The following is a 26,029-nucleotide window of genomic DNA, read 5'->3' on the forward strand; positions in this document are numbered from 1 at the left end:
AAGTCACAGTCTGTAAGAACAGAATAGTCTGCCCTCTGCAGGGTGAAAGAGGTAGTGCGGATTGTCCCTTCCTCAGGGTATCAGACCCTCTATGTACATACGATCTGTTAGTGATAGAAGATCATGCGAGGATGATCAGTGTTATATAACGGTTATCCTTGTACGAGCGCTCTGTTGTCCTTCGGTGTAATTAGGCAGCAGGACGTTTCAGCCACTAAGGGGCAGCTTAATATTTTAAGATATGTCACATAGTATTTATTCCACATAGGCAATTTGATATTATCTTAGTTCTAAATGTTGTAACATTCTGACACCCTGATCTCCCTTGTATGGTTCTATGTAGGACCGTAGGTGTCTGTAATAACCCTGGCACCGGGGGAGATTCAATTAACCGCAAGGTCCCGTAGGATCCTCGCTCGTCATTGCAAACGTGTTCTAATCTGCAACTTCAAAATCAACAATTTTGGAAAGTGGAAAAGTTAACTGTGATCCCTGAAACTGGATCTGCACAATAGGATTATAAGAGACTCTCCCGCAGATGGTGATTATGGAGATCCTGAGCTCAAGACCCTTGACAGTGATAATACTCAAAAACAAACCAGGGAAACTTCTGCTATAACAACGTGACACGTTACCCCCCAAGGACACCAGAAAGTTCCTATAGAGACGGTATGGACTGTGCTGGATGCTTTAGGTTAAATACTGGTTGAAAAGTGGCTTAATTAGAAAGTATTAAGATAGAACTCGTTCTGAACCTACAATAGTCGGACGCTGTCTATTAATCCACTTAAAGCATGAACATACCTTCATAAAAGCAACATTTATTTACCATATACATAATATAACATCGTAAGTGGAAAGTCAGGAGGTTCAAGAAACAATTGTAATTAATCAGTTTTAGATAAGACACTTACACTGATAGTAACAATGTATAACAAATGTGCACTGAAGATTCATCAGTAAAAACGTCACTTGAAAAAGAAGTAATTATCAGACCATCACCTCAATATATTCCGAATGACTAATAAACAGCCCTTAAATCTAGCACAATTAATCTTAGTTCTCACATACGGACTATGTGACTCTTCTGTAGCTGACACTGTAGATTCGTCAGTGATCATTAGTTATATACATTGTTACCATTTCAGTGTCAGTGAATAAACCAGACTAAGTGAGGTTATGTAGGACACTTATATTTGCTCAGTGTTAGATAAGTGTTTATTCAGTTACATAGTGACACATTGTTATGGCCGCTACCAGTTACCTCTTCAATATTCTGCTAAGACACAAATGTAACAACACAGGGATGGGTCAGACATTGGCCAGGACCAGGGGTAACACAGACGATTAATACTGAAAACATGATCCATATCGTACAGTGGGGAATGAAGCCAACTTACCTCAAAGTGATCCAACACCGAGGTCGGTGCATTCAGGAACGCCAGGAAAGAATTCTGGGATTCCTGATGTTTGACACCTACGGGAAAGGTGAAGGGGAAATAAATTTAGCGATGACCCTCAAACACCTCACTGGATACAACATGCAATATATGTCTGATCTAATCCGGCAATAGTAGTTACAGATAATTACAGAGCAGCCGCTTATAACCGAAAGAATTCCAAGGGGTTAAATGTACAAAATATAGATTTGTGCGTATGTTAGACTATGCGTCTGGAGAAGCAAAACAGGGCGTACGATAGTCGGGGACAGTACGGGTGTGTTCATGTAAGTGCGACCTAATGAGACAAGGATGAATGCCCAGATAAGATTCTTAGAAGGTGTATTTTTTGGCAAAACGAACCCCTATGCTAGGTCTAAACATTGGTCAGATACACTCTCTAAGAGAATGCACCTAACAAGTTTGTTATAGGCTAGTATATTGATCTTTTTGAAAGGAAAGAGCTTGGTATCTGGCCTGCGCCCAGCACGTCACAGACCCAACGCCGTCCCAGCTGTATCACCACCCATGTTGTTTCAATTGGGGCAGGACGTACACAAAGTACGTCTGGACCCACAAAGACCTAGAATGTGACCAATAAGGCGCTTGTTACATACAGTCCATCAGTCATTTCTGGGCACAGCACAGAGGAGAATAAATGTATTTACATCATTTCCTCTTTACTGTCCTCCTCGTTCTCACTTGTTTAAAGCCCGTCTGCAACAGTATAAAAAGACAGACAATACCGGAGACTGCAGCAGGCAGCAAAACATTGGCATAAAAGTCAGACAGATGATCCCAATTTTTATATTTTACGTCTGTCATTATAATCAAGTAATAGATCTGCTTTAATTTAAACCTGACACCTACATCCCGTTTGGTAGATATTTCCTGGGCTGAACCAAAATAAAATACGTAATAGGAGCAAGTTATAGAATGGAATAATGTAACACTTGAACCCTTTCATTTCTCTTGATAACTAGATAACGACCCCCATTCACGAGCCAGGTGACGTCTGCTCCTTAGTCACATACCCGGAAGGGAGGAGAGTGGGCTGGTGCGGGAGGGGGCGTGGTGACGCCACAGTAGCCCCACCCCCCCGTAGCAATTTGTGGCATGGCATGGCAGGGGGTGGGGCTTAACGATGCAAATCACGTCATTACACCACGCCGCCCAGGGTCTGCGAGAATGACTGCTCTCCTGGGAACCTTAGCACGAACATTGGGTGGTTCCCAGACATTCCGAAGGGTGCAGCAAATACGTCTCTAGTGTCTGATCCAATCATTACCTTTCTCTGAGCGGAATTCCTCAGTTTCCCATTTAAGTTTTTCAACTTCTGCCACAAGTTCCTGGTTCCTCTTGTCAGACTCCTGGAGTTTACTGTCAATGCAGAGCAGAGAAAGGGGGAACTTAGCCCAGGGCTGGGTAACGAATAACTAGAACCAGATCAAGCCCAGTTATTAGCACAAAATATCCACAATTATAGTAAATTTTAATTTTGTGTTTATGTAATCTTTCAGCAATAAGGCACTTTGCAGCAGGAATAGTCATTAAACAAGGCAGGAATATAGTAACTAACCTGAAATTTGCAAAATAAAATAAACCTAAATAGAAAATAAAAGCTCTAGGTGCTTAGTAAATAACCCAAGTGATTCGCGAATTTCACAATACAAGAGATGAGGATTCCTTTTTAAATTTTTGGATTAATATGTAGCGGTATCCATATTGGAAACTACGAAGCTCCACAAAAATAGAAGATAATAGTGTATGGTTGGGAGAAGTTGCTCTTGGAGGATGTATTGGTCCCATTCTTTATTCATAGCTGTGTTCTTAGACAAAATTGTGAGTGAGCCCACTCCCTTGGCTGAGAAGTAACCCCACACATGTATGGTCTCAGGATGCTTTACTGTTGTCATGACACAGGACTGATGGTAGCGCTCACCTTTCATTCTCCGGACAAGGGTTTTTCCAGATGCCCCAAACAATCTGAAAGGGGATTCATCAGAGAAAATGACTTTACCCCAGTCCTCAGCAGTCCAATCCCTGTACCCTTTGCAGAATATCAGTCTGTCCCTGATGTTATTCTGGGTGAGAAGTGACTTCTTTGCTGGCCTTCTTGACACCAGGACATCCTCCAAAAGTCTTCTCTCCTCACTGTGCGTGCAGATGCACTCACACCTGTCTGCTGCCATTCCTGAGCAAGCTCTGCACTGGTGGGAGTGGGCTCACTCACAAAAACACAGTCATGAATAAAGAATGGTACCAAAACATCCTCCAAGAGCAACTTCTCCCAACCATCCAAGAGCAGTTTGGTGACGACCAATGCCTTTCCCAGCATGATGGAGCACCTTGCCCTAAGTGATAACTAAGTGGCTCGGGGATCAAAACATCACAATATTGGGTCCATGGCCAGGAAACTCCACAGACCTTAATCCCATTGAGAAATTGTCAATCCTCAAGAGGCGAGTGGACAAACGAAAACCCACAAAGTCTGACAATTTCTGGGCCACATACTGTCTGACGGCCGCCCATTCTCGCCTAATCAATGCTTGGAGTTTGATTGACAGCATGTCAGGGCGAATTGCAGATTCAAAATAAGGATCAACACTGCAAATAGTGACTCTTTTTATAAACTTAATGTGATTGTCAATAAAAGCCTGTGACACTTATGAAATGCTTGTAATATTACATCAGTATACCATAGCAACATCTGACAACAAGGTCTAAAAACACTGAAGCAGCAAACTGTGAAAACCAATACTTGTGTCATTCTCAAAACTTTCGGCCATGACTGTATATCGGCTTTTTAAACACTACACATTTCCCGTCACGATGTTTACAAACCTCCCGTGGAGAAATACTGTTATAATTATTTCACCTCGTTTCAGCTGGTGAAGTGTTAGGAATGAAAAGGCCACTAGATGGCGACATTACAGCACAATGAAAACCACAAGAGAAATAAACAGAGCAGCTAAAAGGTAGATGGTATAAATGTTACCTTGGCATGGGGGGGGAATCCTTTTTTCCTTTGTGCAAAACACTTCCTGTGTTTCATGGACCACTAAACTGAAATTCTCAGATAATAACTATGAAGGTAAATATATATGTTTTATTATTCTACTGCGGCTCTATTAAAAAGTAAAGTGCCACCTTCCTCACTGCATAACGGACACCATAAGCTCCTCTTATATCTACAGCACAATCTGACGATGGGATCTCTGATACAGGTCGAAAACCTGGGATTGAGCTGCTGAAACATCACTGGCCCCAGCCTAGTGTATGAAAATGAACCAATACACACTGTGCATCTGCAAAGCAGGTCTGCAAAGCTGTCAGTCACTCTGTGTCTACTGTATCAGAGAAGCAGCTAACCCCTAACATGGCAGAATGCTGAAGAGGATTGGGGGGGGGGGGGGGCGGGGCATAGAGAACAACAATGGCTTGTACACCTCTGTACAATAAATGTAAGTACAATAATGGATTACATACTGGAACTATCTACGGGCAGCAGGGGATGGCAGGGAAGGACGCAGCACATACCATTCTGTAGCAATAATGGCCGCCTTTGCCTTGTTCAGCTCCTCCTGGATGTTCTGCTTGGCTCGGATTTCGGCATCCAGAGCGGACTGAAGTTCCAGCCTGGCCGACATGTCCAGCTTAGCAAAACGGCGCATTTTCCAAGGCATGTCCTACAACACAAGCAGCGGGTATTACACAGCGGCAGTAAGAGCTGCCTTACATCTACAGAACACCCCAACACCTCCTCCCGCAGCTCTGTGCCCCTTAATCTGGTCACTGTTCTACTCTAGGCTGAAGGGGGGAGGGTACCGTGGCTTACCGTGGCTCTGGCACCTAGGCTGGAATTCCTCAGCGTCTCCAGCTCCTCCGTCATTTTAGAAGCCAACGCCTGGAGATAGCCCCGAGCGTCCTTTTCATCGCTCACCCTGACCAAGAAAAAAAAAATCAAACAAAAGGGTGAGAATATATTAGACATCATGTAACAGGATCTTACATTCTAACATTCAGTGTTATGGAGGACAAGATGGGCACAGCATGGTAAACGTCTCAGGAACCAAAATGTAACATTTCCTGTGTAAGCCGTAGAACACTATAACTGTGCCAAGGACCAAGGTGCCCTTGTTTCTGGCTGCCTCCGGGTTTGTGGAAAGGTCACATCAGAGTCCTGGGATGATACCAGCAGAGTATTTGTTTTGTTTGTTTTATTTGATAAAATGAGCCGCTGTGACGGGCTCTACGTAGATGTTTGGGAGGTAGGAGGTGAGGGTGCCAATAAGACAGGTTTGGCAATTAGAACCAATGACAAGCAGCAATACACATTTCTCTTCTGTCTACTGATTGGGATTCATCGTTACTGATTTGGAAAAATAAACGCACAGAGGTTACCAGCCAGGCCCTCCGCACAGGCCGCCAGTGATGTGATTGGCATGTGACACGGTGGGGTCCTCCTAATAATGTGCTCAGTGACACACATGGGACTTCCCATCTATAACTCGCTGGTGTTCCTGCTTTCTAAGGTTACATCCCAAGAGGAAAACGCCTTAATATTATATTCATAAAAATATCACTAACTTTATTTACACCTTAAAAGGACGACAACACCTAATAATGACCTATATAATAGTGTAGTTGTAACATTCACCAGTATATATCAGAGCTGTAGTACAGTGGTACAGTGGTCTTCCTGTCTGGCCAGACGTTAGAACATCAGGAAATGGACAGAATAATAATCTGGTCAAAATCACTTTATTATTATCGGTAAATGCCTCTTTTGTCGGTTTATGGGCAGCATGGTGACTCAGTGGTTAGCACTTCTGCCTCCCAGCGCTGGGATCATGAGTTTAATTCCCGACCATGGCCTTATCTGTGTGGAGTTTGTATGTTCTCCCTGTGTTTGCGTGGGTTTCCTCCGGGTGCTCCGGTTTCCTACCACACTCCAAAAACATACTGGTAGGTTAATTGGCTGCTATTAAATTGACCCTAGTGTGATTATCTCTCTGTCTGAGTGTTAGGAAATTTAGACTAAGCTCCAATGGGGCAGGGACTGATGTGAGTGAGTTCTCTGTACAGCGCTGCGGAATTAGTGGCGCTATATAAATAAATGGTGATGATGATGATGATGATGTGTGGTCATATTCCGACAGACATCAGGCTGTGCGTGGAACAGTTTGTGTAGAGAATATCTCAGTTCCGTCAGAAGATGGAGACATAAATATTTGTGAATGTTCCAATATCTCCTACCAGAACGGAAACTGTATTTTAGCTTACATGGCCCTTTAAGTATCTGCCCCATAGGCCTAATGTAGACTCATTAGTGTCTTGTATGTGATATAATAGAGAGACAATTTACAGACCAGATAACTGTACAACATCCTCCTTACACCCCCCCCCCCCCTCTCTGCAGGGCGATGTAACCCCTACAGCCTGACAGCAGAGAGCATTACTCCCACAGTGCCTCTGGCCCGGCAGCAGGGGAAGGGTTAATGCTGTTATTCCCAGGCTTGGCTGCCATCCAGCCAGAGAGGCTCTTTTTATTCTTGAATGTCCACGGCCGGGGATGAGAGGACTGAGGGAACTTTCCAAAACTTTGCCCAAATAAGGAGATTGATGCTGGGCTGTGTGCAAGGGCCACGTTCCCATAAAAAGCCAACATGCCCCGCTCGGGTCGCTGCAGGAGTGAGGTGGCTGAGCGAGAAGCTGGTGCACAGTGGGATTAACGTGACCGCGCACCGAACACCGGCTAAGCAAAGGCACCACAACAAACACAACGTACAGCAGAAGAAATAGTAATATAGAATAAAACTCAGGGTGAAATAAGTGTCTGGTTGGTTGCCGCACGTTTTCCCCTTGTTTATAAATCACTGCACACACAAGAGAATTAAGCACTTCTGTGAATAAACAAAGTTATAGTTAAGATTGGATTTATGCACAAAGGAGGTTTGGCATCTCCCCGATGAGCGGTAGCCGGAGACTGGCTGCATGTGCAGGACGGGATCACTGATCCCTACGGAGCAGCAGATTAGCTGGTCAGCAGAAGGGAGAGCTCATACTACAAAATACACCGGGATATTTCCTTGGTTTAAAATGTCATCAAGCGTTTCTGTATTATTCCTCCTTCTGGTCTTATTGTGCTTTTTTGAATTTGACAGGTTACGGTGGGGATTATTTAAATAAAATGGCGCTATGAGCGCAAATGTGCTGTAACCCTATAGCAACCAGAGTTGCTGCCTTTACAGAAGAAGAAAAATAACTTTTTGCTAATGGATTGTGTGCCGCGGTTCACTAGTCCTCCCCCCCATTTATTTATTTTTTAAAGATCTGTAGGCTATAAAGCATGTCCCCTGGAATAAATACTACATATCCCAGCATGCAGTAGGCTTCGGGAAGGCTCCATCTGGTGCTCAACAAAGGCTAAGTCACCAACATACACAACAAATCAGCGGCTGACATTGGGCAAAGGGGCAGCACTTTCGTTTGTGCCAATCAGTAACAGTCAATCTGGGAGACGAGGGGGGATTAATAAATAGTGCAGCAAAGGTAATGAAGCAATAACTTAAACCTTCTAAAAAGTGGAGGTGTTGCCCCTAGCAACCAATCCGTGTGACGGGATGTTTAAATGAGCTTCAATGGATGTGAAGTTATGAGGGATTCCAGACCAGGGGGGGAACTCAACCGGAACAGTCCAGGACGACACATCGCAGTGGAGATTGTACTAAAATCTCAGCTCAGACGTGTGAGGGACAATAAGCGGAGATTTCTGTACCGGCAAAGTGTGCAGAAGGGCATTGAGGCCACGTCCGGCGACCTCGCGGCTAATTGAATCTGCCCCTTAGTGTGAGGATATAGAGACATTTTCCTCCTGCAAAACAAACGGCTCGTTATAAGGGTTCTCTGGAGGCGCCAACGATCGGGAGTTTCCCCTTTGTCTACCAATTACACCCTCATACAGGGACACACATTCATAGGTGCAAAACTTATGTAACAAAATAAAAGTCACATGTACAATCATGACACATGTACTAAATACAGTTGTAGATGTGTAGCAATGTATGTCTCATGTTCTGCCGTTCGGGAACAACCCTTAGCGTGTTCTATCGCTGAACAAACCCCAACATTTCATCTGGCATTTCAGAGGAGACGACAACTCCAACCAAATATATACCATGACCACAAGAGGGTGGGAACGAGACTCAGCGGCCTCTACCACGCAGCATAGTATAACGCCACGGCGACATCGCAGTATAACGCCACGGCGGCATCGCAGTATAACGCCACGGCGGCATCGCAGTATAACGCCACGGCGGCATCGCAGTATAACGCCACGGCGGCATCGCAGTATAACGCCACGGCGGCATCGCAGTATAACGCCACGGCGGCATCGCTGTGTAACGCCACGCGGCATCGCTGTGTAACGCCACGCGGCATCGCAGTATAACGCCACGGCGGCATCGCTGTATAACGGCACGCGGCATCGCAGTATAACGCCACGCGGCATCGCTGTGTAACGCCACGGCGGCATCGCTGTATAACGGCACACGGCAGCGCTGTAAAACGGCACACGGCAGCGCTGTAAAACGGCACGCGGCAGCAATTACACGGGATCCTTCCTGTCTGGGACATAAATAACCCATAACCTTATCTGACGCTCTGATATTTGGGCCGGAAACCATAGACAAGATACATGTATATACAGGGCTGTAAACCCTGCTGGTCACTGGTCTGCGTCACACGTGATTCCTGGCGGACTGGTAAAACCATTATGGGGCAATTATTTACAAGGAGCTGAATGAAGGAATTATCTGCCCTCGGGGGACCGTTCTCATGGACTCCGTCTGTATCCGAGGTTTACAGAGAGGTCACGCCGTCCCCACTTCAAATGTGGTTATATTAGGACTCAAAAGCTCCTGTCACTGACAGAGTTAACAGACTATACAGCAATTACGGAGCACTGGGGTAATTAATGCACTATAATTACTAGACCAACCAAGCCATTGTGTGGGAACGTAACTCCTTAAAGGGGATTTTCCACCTTTGCATAACTTGAATTTATTGGCTTGTAAATGCTTCGCATTCTCCGCTTAGTTTCCCTTCTGTGCTCTTCAGCTATGTCTTCACATAATCAGGTAGCTATTTGATTTTGATGTCTGGGGGTACGGACCCGAAGCAGCTCTTAGGATAAAAGCTCTGCAGAGGCAACATATATAAACAACTCTCCCTTATGATATAAATGCATGCTTGGAAAGCACAGAAAGGACACAAAAACAAAGAGCGAATTGTGGAAGAGGGTGTACTAGCGACAATATAAAGGTCCTGTGCTCATTTACACACCAGAGATATATTAAATCCCTGTATTCCTGTTCTACTTTGCATCTATTGGTATAGATGTTTAACACACAGTCTGAGTTAGCGCTTATTATTTCCAGGATAAACAGGGATTCCTTTGAGTGGCATATTAGCAGCTTTCAGTAAATCCAAATCAGATATTTCACATCGTCAAGAACAGATCGTTACTTCTCACTGCACTCATCACGCGGAAATTCAAGTCTTAGGGAGAGGCTTTAATAAGCGGAATGACCCAACGTGCTGGATGACAGCGCCAGGAGTGACTCCGGCTCCGGGAGATCGCTGGGTGATACTGGAGTACAAACCATTGGATGATCTCCGTGATCTGCGCCTCCCAGTGAGCCACGGACTCCTTCTTGTCGGCCAGGTCTCTCATCTCCTCCTCCAGCTGACGGTTGTTCACGCTCTGTCTCTCGACCATGGAGGTGAGCTGGGGGTAGAGTACAATAGTAAGGTGCGGTATAGAGGTCCTAACACTAAGTCATAGTTCATCTAATAAAATGATAACATGCACAGTACAGTATGGGAAGAGTTATGGGTCATCCACAAAACCAGACACTGAAGATAGAAAGGTGGAAAAACCCCGGACAAGACATCAGACGACAGAACAGAACATCTGTGGTTACAACGTGTCTACATATGATGCATGATAGACAATTAGAGTGTGCAGGAGAATGTCCTACTGATAGAGTGTGCAGGAGAATGTCCTACTGATAGTGTGTGCAAGAGAATGTCATTCAGATAGTGTGTGCAAGAGAATGTCATTCAGATAGTGTGCAGGAAAATGCCCTTCTGATAGAGTGTGCAGGAGAATGTCCTTCTGATAGAGTGTGCAGGAGAATGTCCTTCTGATAGAGTGTGCAGGAGAATGTCCTTCTGATAGAGTGTGCAGGAGAATGTCCTTCTGATAGAGTGCTCATCACATATCAGATATCATGTACTGGATGAGACCGAAAACGAATACTAGATTTATTACAACAAAATAAACCTTTTTTAACGTACTTATATATGTTAATATAAAACTATTTAAATTGGACTTGCTATAAGCTCATAGGAGCAATATCTACCGAATAATGTTATTTTATTTTGAAACATATCTACGTTATTTGCTGTTGTCGGACGTTATAAACTGCGACACCAACAGCTGCCGGGTGAGAGTGTTACAGACCGGAACATTGTGGGGATAAGAACTTATAGAAAACCCATTTATGTCAAATAATGACTAAATTAATAAAAATGTCTTATTTTGCTACAAGAAATCAATGTTCCGTTTTTCCCCTTAGACTATTACAAGTTACCAAGGAGTTTATTGACACGAGGGCGCAGAGACTCACAAGGAGCAAACATTACGTTTCAAGTCCACAGCGGAAGCGCGATAGAGAAAGATGTATCCAGCCCACAAACACTGGGTCTAATTATAATAATTACATTGTATTCCTGTGGGCTTTACCCAGTACACCCAGCTGTATCACTACGTAGAAGACGGCATTACGGCGACAAGTAACCGCCCAGTGATTACAACACAACAGGATACAAATTATATCATTTATACAATCAGAAAAAATACATTAATTAACTCGGCTCTTTCCACATTACCAACTTACAGTGAACCCGTCACCTACACAGCTATATTCTGCAGTAGGGAGAAGTCTGAGGCATGAGGTACTGTATGGCTCACACTGCACTCTAATCTGACCATTATCTGCAAGCAGCACTGGAAGGGGGAAGGCCCAATACCTTGTCCAGCTCACTGGAGAGTTTCCTGTTCTCCTCCGAGAGTTGCGTCCGCTCGCGCTCAAACTTCTGCTTGATCTCCGACTCAAACTCTTCCCGTTCACTTTGGCTGCGGAGATATAAAATACAGAAGGTCACCATGTGTCCGGTATGGTTATTATACACACAATCTCTATATAAAGACGGCCACGCGCTTCATTGGGATCTGAGGCTACCGTCAATCTGGTGCAGGAAGATCGCGGTTTTGCTTAAGGATTAAGCCTTTCAGTTCTGAATGTTACATTTCTGTACAATCGCATCAACCTACAATTAAAGGCACACAGGTTTGTATCACATTGTTTTCAAACAACCGCACAATGTAGGACTGCAGTAGGGTTTGAGGATTATAAGGACTTTTTTTCTTTATTTTTATACGTTCTCAGAGGAGGCGGCTATTGGATGTGGGGTAATCTTTGTACCGTTCGAGAAAATTGGTGGGAGGAAAGCATGTTTCTAAGCATAGGCAAACCGAGGGGGGGGGGGGGGGTTCCTAGTGCCTGGAAACCCCCCTCCAAGCCTGGGACACTGTATAATTGAGGTGGCTGGACTCTGCTCCCACTTCACACGGCTCTGCTTGAAAAGGGAGAGCTGCGTGCACCTAACAGTAGTGCACGCAGCATTGCCCATGTATATTATGGGGATAGGAAGAGTTGGAGAGCAGCCAAGCACTGTCTAACATTATAGCCACGCCTCCATGTGTGCTGGTCACACCCACTGGCGGCGTGGTGTGGAAACCCCCCTCTACAAATCCTGCGTTTGCCCCTGCTATGCACACATCAACCAATGTACAAATATGACAAATGAAAATAATAAAAAAAAAAGGCGGTCCCAATAGACAGCCCAAAAGAATGATCACATGACTGATAATGGTAATACGCAGGTAAACCTATGAGGAAGTACTCTTTGACTTAATTATCTTTTTAAATACATTTGATCTATAAAAACATAAAAGGTCCTAAACATAGTGCAGCGCACATTGATACTAAGGACAGTTCTCCCTCCTGTACAACACATGCAAATATCTTTCTGGTTTAAATAGCTCTTGGAGTGTATCATCAGCTTGGTATGGTTTATTGTGCACATTCTGTGGGATTAAACAGGAGATCTGACAGAGAACTGACATGAAACCTGCGACCTTTATTTACAATGCATCATACGGCCTCTGGGTTTGTTTAGACATAAATCCTGCGAGTTAAAATAAAGTGATCATTTGTGGCTCTTACACGCAGGCTCTCAGAACGTTCCCTTTTTAGGATTGACCAGGGTGCACACAGCGAACCCACCAGTTCTGGATTTGCCGTCACTAATGTCTGCTGTACCGGCTGGCACAAGGCACTTGTTCCTGGGGACGTTTCACTAATGCAGGATTGTACCCCTAGGGCAGAACAGACATTTATAGAACTAGCACTGACAAGAGGAGGGGGTGAGGAGGGTTTTGCCTCTGGGATAAGTCAGCGCAGTCTGGGATGATGATTTCTTATTGAGAGTATTTAAAGGGCTGATGTGTGTGTTACCTACAGATGTGTACGGAGATCCTTATTAAAATGCACCAGGACAGTGCAGAGAATACTGAACTAAGGATCATAGAGAGAACCCAAACTAAACTCATTATGAAAAAGTTCTTATAAACACACATAGCTTTTTAAATATAAAACATCTGAATAGATGTTCCCTTATAAAGGGCATGCTTGGATTTATACTTCCACAACTGGAAAATTGCTGGTTGGTTACATCTTCCCCAAAACGAACCATGCATCAATAAAAAAGGTCAGAACAAGTAGGGTGAATGAGCGTTGCTTCATATAGAGGTGCACTTGGCACCACAATCTTCCTGTACCAATCATCATTCATCATCATTTACATATCGCAACCAATTCCACAGCGCTGTATAGAGAATATTTGTCATTCACTGTTCCTGCCCCATTGGAGCTTACAGTCTAAATTCCCTAATACACACGATAACAATAGGTGCTCAGACCCTAGTGAAATACACCCAATAATAATATTGCCCACAACAGTGCCACCTAGCATCCAACTGATCATGAAAACAATAACACAACACTGCATTGGCACTGCCCAGTAACAACAACAGTACCTCTCAGAAATGGGAATACCAATGTTCTCACAATACAGCGAGACTAAACTAGATGGGGACATATCAGAGAAGTATCTCCTGGCTCAGCCATTACCTCTCTCTGCGGGTTTTCTCCAGCTTGTCCTTCAGGATCATGATCTCTTTCTTGAGGGTGAGCTGTTGGCTCTCTGCATCGCGTAGCTCCTTCTTCAGGTTCTTAATCTCGGAGGCGTGCAGCGCCTCCCGCTTGGACATCTCCTCCTCGTAGAACACGCTCTTCTTCTCTAGGTCGGTCTTCAACTTGTTGACCTCTTGTTGTTGCGCTGAGCTGCTGAATCCCGCAGAGCGGCCAACATGTTTTTGCTAGGAGACAAGTAAGATAATGTTTAATTTCCAGTAGCAAAACGGTCACCCTTGTTATATACCTGTAATATTTTTAGTTACAGTAATTGTGCATTGTAGGGGATGGGCCTAGTTTAAGATGGGGTCATGTGGCACTCCTGCCCTGGGGCAGATACAATCTGCATTATGGTGTCCTGGATGGTCATGAGGCTGATCAGAAAAGGGCTGAAGCATCAGCTACTACCTTGCCAAGTAAGAATTGGCATCCTGCATGACGGATAGGGGTTATGCTCAGTGATTACAACAAAATAAACCCCCAGAGATGAAAACGGAGGTCCTCATCGGAACATTCTGTGGCAAGACAATGTTTCTCCAGGATATTGATATCACAAGCTCCAGTCTTGTAACTCTTTAAAGAGCAAAATTAGCTAACTGCTGAACCAGGTCCTTCATGATGGCACTCGAGTACTAAGTGTCAGGACTCAAATCCCACTTCTAACACCAACTTGTGAAGGGTAGGTGTTGAGTCAGGACTCCAGAAACAGGCGTATAATTTGCCAGCAACTTTACTTGACTCAAATGCGGGAACACCAAACACAAACAAAGGAACAAGAGTGAGAAGGGTTGGGAGTAAAGGTACTATATAGAACAGTAGTACAGAGTGAGTAAACATACTACACTCTATCTTAGTGACCCCCTCCTTACTGGGCCTTAAAATGAACATAAGGAAGGGACTATCACCCTTGCTGTTAACCCCTTCATCCTACCCAGCCACACTGTGTTTTTCAGAACATACTGTTCAACGATCTCACCACAATTTTTGACATTTATACAATTTTGCTGACAAAAAAATGCATATTTAATGTTTGTAAATAAACACTTTCTTTATAATAGTTTTTACATTAAAAATAAATTACTTTAAAACTGTGCTATATTTGACAAAATCCCTTAATGTGTGTGGCCCAATCTGTGACCTATGAGGTAGGTCAATCATAGGGTAAACCAGCTAAATATGTGTCTGGGCAGGTTATGAGAGTATAAGAAGTCCCTCGTGGGTAACTGTTGTGACCAGAAACGTTCACACGGCCACGTCTGACCTCAGGTAACGTGTGCAGCTCTCCTGACACAAGAGCTATGTGAGAGGTCTTAGAATACCTCTTAGGATCACCATTACCGGACACTAAGCTCACTGCCCATTGTATTCTCAAACCACAAATGCAAATGTTTGGTATTACAGAACAGTTCTATCAGCGGTGACTGAATCAGGTAAATGAAAGGACATTATTAGAGCAGACATCACGTCAGTCCTATGTGAGAGGGATGGAGATTCCTGTCATAAGCCAGACTGTGAGCTGACTCATTTGCATACCAATTAGCTTAGGCCTGCTGTAATTTGAATATTAATGAGGTGGGTGGCAGTGGGAAGATGGCAATTTCATCAACAAGACATGTTACGGGCAACACATGTAGGCATTTATATGAGGTGACACTAGCCTTGTGCTTCTATATATATATTAAGAAAAACTAGCTCATTAACATCTCTGCATGAGCTTCCGGTACAATATACTCTGCATCTCTCAAAGTGTGTCTGTCGTCTAGACACAGTGGAGGCAGCCATTTTGCTGAATACATGAGAATGCCACTAAATTTAATGAACCTCAGGATATATTGATGCATTAAGAAGTTCTGCTTCTGTAATATCACTAATTCCCAGCAACGTGGCATGATGCTATATTATGAATATCGATTCAGCCTACACACAGCAAGTGACAAAACACTCAGCAAACAGCTGACCAATGACAGACGTTGTTACTGTTCCTTCAATGTCCCTGAACATATTAACAGCGTGAGGATTACAGGGTTTTCGTCTCCTGCACACAGTGTGGGCGGCCATTTTGTTGGCTGAACCAATATTTATGTCCCTATTAAGCAGCATCCTGCCAAAGGATACAATAGTGAAACTGGAAATTCCTTTTAAGTTTTCAATCAGTGCGTTTTCTCATTTGGTGGGGTGTGGAAGTGTAGTGTGGGGGGGGAGCGGCAAATATACTCTTCCATAAAAAATTATTATAAAGTAAAATGTTTATAATTATCTTTGCATAAGTTCCTAGTTAGTGGCGTACACACCCAGCATGAGTGGCAGGCATACGTTAATCCATTGTGTACTTATTAATCCGTATGCTGTATTTATGTGTAGCGTACAGAGGTGACAGTGTGCAGAGAACACAATAATGATCTCTCCCCCCGCAGACTCCTCAGATGGTCTGAATTAGACTCCTGAGGAACCAGCCGAGCCGGTACTGTTACTACAAAGGGTTTATCTCCATATAAAAACTTTACTGCTGCACCTGTTCAGTGTAGATGCACGGACAGATGCTGGGCGCGCAATTTGTTAACAATAACACCGGTATTTCCTCTCTTTCAGTAGGGAAGTATCACTTATTGTTTTCAAAACTAAAACGAGCACCAGATATTTGGTCCCTGAGTGATATTCCAGAAATGTTCAACCACTGACACCATAGTGTTCCCCGATCTGCCTATACTCCCTGTATCGCAAAAGATTTTGCGGACAGCGATGGATATTATGTAAGTTCTGCCATGCATGGACTTATAGCACTTCTGGGGGATCGCACCGCAGTCCATCCACATGAATCATATCAGGTACCTGATAGCTAAACTTACTCCCTGACCACCATTACATTCAACCACAAGCCAAGAGCACACAGGAAGACATTCCTGGGATATAAGCTGCATTTGTGATAAAGACTCTGACTTACTTTCAGTCCCCCCAGCTCACTCTCCAATTGCTTTGCATATTGCTCGCTCCGCTCTCGCAGTTTCCGGTCCTTCGACGCTTCAGCCGATGCGGCTTCAGCCTGAGCTTCAATCTGAAAGAAATGTGTGAAAACGCTAATTAGTCCCTTCCAGTTCTGTGTTGTAAAACAGAACGGGAGATGTCTAGATTACAGTCCCTCTGTGACACAAGAACTCTGCCATGTAAAGAGTACAGTCATTCTCTTATATAAGAACCTGGATAGATGGACTATACAGACCATTGGTGTAAATGAAATGGGAGATATGGAGAGTACCATGTCTTTATTATACCAAGACTGTTGTAAAAGGAAAGTACAGTCCCTCCGTTACACAAGGACTGTTGGATATCGCGAGTACAGTCCACCAATTATACAACGACTGATGGACATGGAGAGCACAGTCCACCAATTATACAACGACTGATGGACATGGAGAGCACAGTCCACCAATTATACAACGACTGATGGACATGGAGAGCACAGTCCACCAATTATACAATGACTGATGGACATGGAGAGCACAGTCCAACAATTATACAATGACTGATGGACATGGAGAGCACAGTCCAACAATTATACAACGACTGATGGACATGGAGAGCACAGTCCAACAATTATACAACGACTGATGGACATGGAGAGCACAGTCCATCAAGTATACAACGACTGATGGACATGAAGAGCACAGTCCACCAATTATACAACTACTTATGGACATGGAGAGCACAGTCCATCAATTATACACCGACTTATGGACATGGGGAGCACAGTCCATCAATTATACAAGACTTGTAGGACATGAAGAGTGCAAGCCCTCCGTTACACATGGACTGTTGGACAATCACACACACACACCTATGGCCAATTTCGCCACCAAAAGGCAAAACAATCATTTGTGCGTTTTCCACCCACCTCCTTCTTGGCCCTTTCCGCCCTGCGCAGTTCTTGCCGCAATGCTTCCACCTTCTGCGCCACACTCTCCATTTCCTCCTCCTTGTCGCGGAGCTGACGCACAAACTTTTGCTTGTGAGAGCGGAGTTCGGTGAGGCGCTCGTTCATCTCCTTCATCTCCTGAATGGTCTGCTTCTGCTGACTCTGGGTGTCCTTCAGCTCTTTGGTTTGGGACTTTAACTTCTCGTTAGACTCAGTCAGGTCCTGAAAGACATGGTCAATATGAGTGGCATTAAATCTGAAGTGAGCAGCAGCCACATATCCAGTGCACCCCAAAAGATGTCCTACTTCCATTCCCAGCATGCACCAGATTCAACCCCAAAAATGTCTGAATAAATATATTGAACTTTAATACAGTATATACTAAATCAGGGGTGGGCAAACCAGTCCTCAAGGGCAATAAACAGTTCATGTTTTTAGGATTTCTTTAATCATGCACAGCTGAGTTAATCTATTTGGCTGGGTCAGTAATTATCCCAGCTGTTTCTACAGACAGAAATCCTAAAAACATGAACTGTTTATGGCCCTTGAGGACTGGTTTGCCCACCCCTGTACTAAATTATCCCAAAATAAATGTGCACATGACCTTATATTGGACAACTGCCAGGATAAAAACACTGGATCATTATTGGCCCTCACTGGATCATTATTTGCCCTGTCAGTAAGCCCAGTTAGCAGATGAACATTATATAACTGTGTGCAAAATCCTGTCCATTATGTCTAATAAGAGGGTCAGCTTAAAAAAGTATTGAAAATATATAAACCAAAAATCTTTTATTTTTACAAATATGAATACAGTGTTTTATATAGAGTAAAATAAATGTCGCCACCATCCCCACGCCCCTTCCCCTCGGGCGTTGTACCCGCACCCCTGCTGCTCATTACCTTAGCTCTGCTTCTCAGACTGGGAGTGTGGTGGTGGGATGTGACATCATAAATAAGCGCCGCACTCCCAGCCAATCACAGACAGAGGAGCAGCAGATTGACATGTAAGAAGCTGCTGGCTGCAGCCCGGGCTCCATATGGGGGGGCACTGAGACCAATGGACAAATTAAATTATGTTACTCATTCAGTGTTTTTGGCGACCCCTAACCATTGGCAGCCTAAGCAATCGCTGAGGTTCGCGTAGCGCCAGCCCCGAGTAAGGGGGGATAAGTAAACTGTAAGAAGCTTTATGACATTGGCTGCTCTGTTATGGTCACCGTAGGTATTATAGGTGGAGAGCTCTCACCTTACTCAGATCCTCCTTCTCCTGCTTCAGTATTTTCATCTGTTTTTCAAAGGTCTTGATTTGTCTTGAGAAATCCTCAAAATCCTGTTGAGTTGCGGCGCTCTTCTCCAGCTGCTGACTGAGCTGCCCGACACCTAGGAGGAGAAACACACATCACTTACATAAGGCTCAGACGTAACCTATGTACCGGTCACCTACGCACAGAGCAGACAGCCTACAAATTACTAGCAACTTCTCTTTTCTGGAACATTTTACTGGCTTCTGAGGCTCACCTGGTAGTAACTGATAAACTATTAACAACAGCATTCAATAACTTTTTTTATACACTACATTACATAGTTTAACAACGGAGTATAATGAATAAATAACTATATTATCAATCACTATATTAAAGGAACTAAAGAATTTCCTTATACACACACACAATATATGTATAAGTTCTTCCATCAAAGTTACATTACTGGGCATGGTCCCCGCAAGACGCGCTGATATCTGTTAATTATCTAGCTACGATACTGCTGTCAATAACTTATTAAAACACGGTTTGGTTGTCATGAACACATTTCATACATTTTATTTCAATAGTTAATAGAGTTCACTTAACACATTACATGAGATTTCTTTCAATAACTGATTGGAGTTCACTTAGTTACTGTCTAGTTAATAACATTAGCCCCCAGTCAACCACTTCTACTTGTATGTATGGTATAGCGAGAATTTAACTAGAAAGTAACTAAGTGAACTCCAATCAGTTATTGAAAGAAATCTCATGTAATGTGTTAAGTGAACTCTATTAACTATTGAAATAAAATTTATGAAATGTGTTCATGACAACCAAACCATGTTTTAATAAGTTATTGACAGCAGTATCGCGGCTAGACAATTAACATTGTCTATTTTATTTTATCAGTTTACTTTCAATTCATGTGTGATCCATTATGCACTTTTTATATTTCGCTACTAGTGAGTTTTAATGATAAATCAATAAAGATATATTTAGCAGAATTTGGTTATCAAATTTAGCAATTCACTGGTCCAATTGAGTGCCCCAAAGGTCATTCTTTCTCCTCTTTCTTAATGTGTTCTACAGCAATTTAATGATTGGGCGCACCTATCCTCGAAATGTACTCAGTGCTATAAAAGCTAGATTGTAACATACATTTGACAGGAAATATATGGACTCACTTGGTGCGGTCTTTTCCCTCCCTTTTTGTAAACAAATTTCATTAACGCTGATATCTGTGGCTGCAAATAACTGTCACAGTTTCCAGACCACCCAGCAGGTCACCTGTTCCAGGTCACCCAGCAGGTGCACAGGTGTCAGATTTCCCAGAGGACAATGATAATGCATTGGCAGGTGGACATTTTGAGAATTAACTCTGAAATGATGCAAATATTTTTTCTGAAAATCTACAGACCAAGACCTTTTAACTTGGTATTTGTGCCCTGCTCAGACAACGGCATCACAGAAATAAGTCGCTCATAAAAGTCGTACTTATGCTGTTACAGGTTTAGGTCCACCTGTATGGGCTTTATGTGTTTACATAATAAGACACTAAGAAAATAAAAGTACTAATTGGCTGTTTCAGCTTGTTAGATACACTCTCTGGTAGAGTGTATGTAGCAATCACCTTATTTCATCACCTCTCAACTCTGTGTAGAGTGCATGCAGGTCACCCCCAGCGCATCTGTACAAGTGGGTATTGGCACTGGGGCTTCTAAAACTCATTGGTGTGTATAAAATGACACGGAGTTGACATGGCGACAAGACAACACCTGTCACCCTCTGAGTGTGTATACGGATCACCCACCTACCTATATAAATCTATTTCTGTCTATATATCAATCGTCCCATCTTTGCAGAGTGAGCAATGAGCAGATGTCTCTCACTGTAATCTTTATGTGATGTAGTAAGTACAACAAGCAGGTTGTATGTGGGAATGACGGGTAACTGGCCCCTACAGAATACCAGGAATGTCTGACCATCTGCACACAGTTACACGCCCCAATCCCCCCTATGCTGTCTGACGTCACATACAACATGCACACTACACGGACTGAGCTAGAGGCGTGTCAGAATAATTGCTGCTCAGAAGAATATCATCCTCCCAGTTGACTCTTATTTTGCAGTCCGGAGTTTTCTTTAACTCACAATTTTTATTGGACCTTAATTTGGACTCTTAAATAGTTGGATTAAAAAAAGTTTTTAAAAGAAAACTAAATTTCCCAAACCCAGGGAAAAGGGAACCATCGTTTTTAGTTCTTTAAACGTTAATTTATCAATGAATTCATGCACTACTATTTGTAGGCAAATATTTAGGTTTACGTTCACCTCCCACCCCTGATTCTTCACATACAGAACAATATAACCATTAGATTGTACACAGAAGACAGGAATCTCTTCTCCTCCGGTCGTCCTCTCTAACTAATATCATTATTTATTTATATAGCGCCACTAATTCCACAGCGCTGTACAGAGAACTCGCTCACATCAGCCCCTGTCCCAATAGAGCTTACAGTCTAAATTCCCTAACACACACAAACTGTAATGTCACTTAGCGAATTACTGCTCGGGTATTCTCACAGAGTGACGTCACTTGTTCCTAGTGAATTGTTAGGTTGCGTCATGTATATTCAGCACAATAAATGGCAGCCTCCACCGTGAGTAGGTGACAAGTGCACTTTAATGTAATACAAATCCTCTGGTGTAAGCTGCATCTGGTAAAGCCAGGATATGGCAGCTTTGGGATATATGTGGGTGCTGGTGGTGTATCTGATCCGGTAGCAGGCTGTTATCACTCTCTGCATCACATAACTCGTGCGGTGTCTGGGGCGAAACATTCCAGCACATGCAGGAGGAAGTAGACGCAGGTGTGGGTGTTTATATACAGATTACGTGCTAAAATTAGGACCATATGCCTCTTCCATTCAGTATTAACAAAAGGGAAAAACAACCGTTCCTTTAAAAAACAGGATAAAAGTGAACTTTGTCGTTTGTTTTCCTCAGGAAAAGGTAATTCCTTTGTAAAATAAACCAGGGTCTGGAATAGCTTTGGGGTGCCGACCCCTGGTTAACAGTCTGTGATTCAGTGATGCTTGTGGCTATTTGGATATCAGGCAATGGCCCAAAATCTTATTACTTGCATGTGTGCTCCCTTATACAATGTATCCTTTATGCAGTAAATAATAGCCACTTGTGATACATAAATAGTGAATCCAGTATGAAATGGCGTCTTTAATGAAGCTGGATAGTCGATCAAAAACTTTTCTTTTATTCATCATATGAAACAAAATAAAACTTTTTTTTTTTTTACTTTTAAAACTAATTATCTTTCTTTTCTGTTGTCAAGCCAACGTCAACTATAACTTCAGCACAGGAATCTTAGGCATGGTGTTCATGTAAATAACTAGCTGAACTGAAGAAGAGGGTTCTGGGAAATGGCAATACGACAAGTACGCTCTGTGTAACCTCTTGCTTCTTCCCCTGAGACACGGATTGTCACACAGAGGCTTTGGCTCTACTGTCTTGTCTACTAATGAGTTTGTTGTACAGGATTAAACATCAGCGCAGTTCAAGGAACTTGGACCTAACTTGTTGAGCACATGCGTGTTTAATGACTGAACGATATGGAAAAAAGAGGGAATTGGCAGAGCAATAAATATGAGTGTGTCTGGAATTTGGCCCAGGGTGGCTAATTATTCTCAAATGTGACAAGAATAGATCGGAAGTGAGCAAGGGCTGGCTGGCAAATTTTAGCCCGGAGAACGACACTCGCCTCAGCAGCCAATTAGGAACATTTTAAAGGAAAAATATGCAGGTAGCCCAGTGACCCAGTCCATGGTAGCCCACTATAGGACCGGTAAGGGGGACAGATGCCCCCCGGCCCCTGGCAGTGAGAACTCAGTACTATGCCGACCACTGTCCAATGACCAGCTTGTCGCACAGGGAGAGGCAGCAGTGACTGGCGATGGTAGAGAGTCCGGAGGGCTGTCTGTACGGCCTGAAGAAACGTTTACATGTCATTCCACTCAGCCGAATCTGTTCTCTGTGTCTGAACCGCTCTCTGCTGTTATCGTTCACATAACTGGCACAGTGCGGGATTCCTAAAGATTTTCTCCTGTGTTACTGAAACAACAGAACTGTTCCTCTCTCCTGGTGTATTGGAAACACATGCCTAAAGGAGATCTTGTTTTATAGTCATCTTTGTGACTCACTGCGAAGAAATCTCAACTAGCAGCAGTTAATATATAATTGGAGTTCAGACGGGTTGCCGTGTAAGTGCTCAGTTATTGTATCACTATATTCTCTACTGGTTTCTGCTCAGTTATTTTAACATCTGGAGTGCTGGAAGATTGCACAGTATAGCGGAAGCGGGCACAGTGCCACTGGCATTGCGGACCAGGCCGGCAGTGCCACTGGCATTGCGGACCAGGCCGGCAGTGCCACGGGGAGTGCCACCCAGGCGGGCAGTGCCACAGGGAGTGCCACAGGCAGGCAGTGCCAGAGGAAGTGCCAACAGGAGTGCCGGCCAGGCGGGCAGTGCCACCCAGGCAGGCAGTGCCAGAGGGAGTGCCACAGGCAGGCAGTGCCAGAGGGAGTGCCACCCAGGCAGGCAGTGCCAGAGGGAGTGCCACCCAGGCAGGCAGTGCCAGAGGGAGTGCCACCCAGGCAGGCAGTGCCAGAGGGAGTGCCACCCAGGCAGGCAGTGCCAGAGGGAGTGCCACCCAGGCAGGCAGTGCCAGAGGGAGTGCCACCCAGGCAGGCAGTGCCAGAGGGAGTGCCACCCAGGCAGGCAGTGCCAGAGGGAGTGCCACCGGCAGGCAGTGCCAGAGGGAGTGCCACAGGCAGGCAGTGCCAGAGGGAGTGCCACCCAGGCAGGCAGTGCCAGAGGGAGGGCGGCCCAGTACAACAAAGGTGGGCAGTGCCACTGGCATTGTGGCCGAGGCTAGCAATACTACAAAAATCTAAAGACAAGTGGAGAATCAAGTAAAATTAAAGAGAACTGTTCTGCCCCATGTCCCTCATTCTTATCTAATAAAACCAATTATATAATATTTTATATTCATTATATCAGAGAATGACTTTCCACACTCATTAAACACTACACATGGAGAATCTCCCATATAACCCTTCCTGGCTGAGGGCAGGAGACATGCTGGCAATAAGTAAAGTAAATGGTTTCTCTTATCACCACCTGTGAAACCAAGGAATTCCCAAACTCTGATAACGAAACACAGATGTCTGTATCAGAGCAGATCTCTACACTGACACAGCTCCTTCCCCACTACACCCTGATATAAACCTAATACTGATATATTTATCTCCTTTCAAATCAAGACCCTTAGTTATATCCAGTTGGAAAGTAATTTGGGAGCTTTTGACCAGTCACAGTCAACCTACTCTTTCCCCAATCATTTTATCCGTTTTCTTACAGTCAAGCTACGCAATTCAAGCCCGGTTTCTATCATCACTAATTCTTGGTTTAGATGATGATATAGTACCCACTAGGACTGTGCGATATCTTACTTTGTTTTCTATTCTTCTAAGAGACAGGTTGGCCTGTGCCATAAGTGCTCTGAAGAAGAGGATTCTGGGAAGTGGAAGGATTTGACCCACGACTGCTTATCAAACGCATTGCACATATTAATAGCGTTCTACCATGGCCTATTATAGCAGGAAATGTTCAGACAAAATTCTCAAGCTCTCGATTCTCCGTATGAGTGAAGAGTCTGGGGCTGCCCTTTAAATTCAATGTTGCTAATCCAAATCTTTTCCCAAATGTGGGAAAATGCCTTAACAGATGGGTACGTATATGTAGCCAAACAAACACCTTTTACTGTCTGCAATAATTTATTTTCTCTTTCAATTCATTGAACCTGTTAATTGTGAACATATAGATCCACAGACTGTCTGACAACGAGAGGCCTCACAGTGCATGTTACATATGTAGAGAAGACATTGATGATGGTCTTGTTGTGCCTTGTTGGCTGAGCTCCAAAATAGCATTTTGTCGACATTTCATACACTGAATGATTTTTTTCAATATCTAAGTATCTTCCCCCCCTGCTGAGCTAGTAAAATAAAACCAGGTCTTGTGTGAATACCCAGAGACTTGACACACATCCTGCGATCTAGAGATTCCAGACTGCAGGGAACATCTTCTGCGCACACTAAGCAAACCGTGCACGCAATAACAATTAATAACACTAACCTAAAAGAAACCGTCAGCCGCAAATTATTTTTAGGAACGTGCGTTTTCCCGGAATATTACTACATCTAGAAATCAAATGAAACCATCTAGACCACTGTACATTTACTGGTCTGTACATGCCATCTCCCGGTACATTTTCTTTTTAAGCAAGTCATTTTATTGGTATTTTTGAACAGAACAATACAAACATTACAGCCTGCAAATTGGCTGCGAAAAAAACAAAATCAGATCCAATCATAACATTCACCGCATACTGTTCAGTACAAATATGTTGAGCGGGAGTTGTGGAAATGTAAAATCAGAAAGCGTAAGCGCTTACAAACAAACATGGAATACATGTGATCAGTAACAATATTTTTGAAGACCACGCGATATGCGTCACCTGACATCAGTCATCCACAATCAATTTCTACACGGAGCACAAAGCATAAGGAGAGAAACCAACCTGCACCATTTAGTTTCAAAAATCTTGGTAAGGTATCCTACTAGTACATACAAATCTCACGTGTGTCCTATTGTTTTGTTGACCAATTTAATCCAGTTATGAATCGTCGGACTAGTGGGGCCACAAGCCGTAGCCCAGCCATGCAGATCTTAGCCACCATAAATAAATTCACCAGAGATTGCTGTATCACTTTATTAGTGGCATTTTTTTTAAATGCAGCCCTAAAATGCAAACAGCTGGCAAAACCTCCTGTTAATTTTACCCAACACGTAGCCTTATCTTACTGATGTCCTTCTGTGTTTATCACCAAGTACATCATACCATTCTGACTGATGTTTTTGTGGTCACATGACCCAGCTGCAGAGCACAACTATCAATATATATGCAA

At 43.6% G+C, this 26,029-nt stretch overlaps 1 protein-coding gene across 5 annotated transcripts in view; it reads right to left on the reverse strand.

Annotated features, from left to right (window-relative positions):
* Window positions 1-26,029, reverse strand: part of CDC42BPA (CDC42 binding protein kinase alpha) — a 149,993-nt gene that overhangs the window by 26,947 nt on the left and 97,017 nt on the right. For all 5 annotated transcript variants that reach the window (XM_075204355.1, XM_075204356.1, XM_075204354.1 and 2 more), the window contains 10 exons: window positions 18,985-19,118; window positions 17,715-17,957; window positions 16,767-16,877; window positions 13,763-14,010; window positions 11,538-11,643; window positions 10,106-10,230; window positions 5,278-5,383; window positions 4,980-5,128; window positions 2,728-2,819; window positions 1,401-1,477 (listed from right to left, as the gene is read on the reverse strand). In XM_075204355.1, the coding sequence (XP_075060456.1) occupies window positions 1,401-1,477; window positions 2,728-2,819; window positions 4,980-5,128; window positions 5,278-5,383; window positions 10,106-10,230; window positions 11,538-11,643; window positions 13,763-14,010; window positions 16,767-16,877; window positions 17,715-17,957; window positions 18,985-19,118 (1,391 nt within the window). The remainder of the gene's footprint in view (window positions 1-1,400; window positions 1,478-2,727; window positions 2,820-4,979; window positions 5,129-5,277; window positions 5,384-10,105; window positions 10,231-11,537; window positions 11,644-13,762; window positions 14,011-16,766; window positions 16,878-17,714; window positions 17,958-18,984; window positions 19,119-26,029) is intronic.

The sequence above is a fragment of the Mixophyes fleayi genome, chromosome 3 (assembly GCF_038048845.1).
Source record: "Mixophyes fleayi isolate aMixFle1 chromosome 3, aMixFle1.hap1, whole genome shotgun sequence".
NCBI classification, from domain to species: Eukaryota; Metazoa; Chordata; class Amphibia; order Anura; family Limnodynastidae; genus Mixophyes; species Mixophyes fleayi.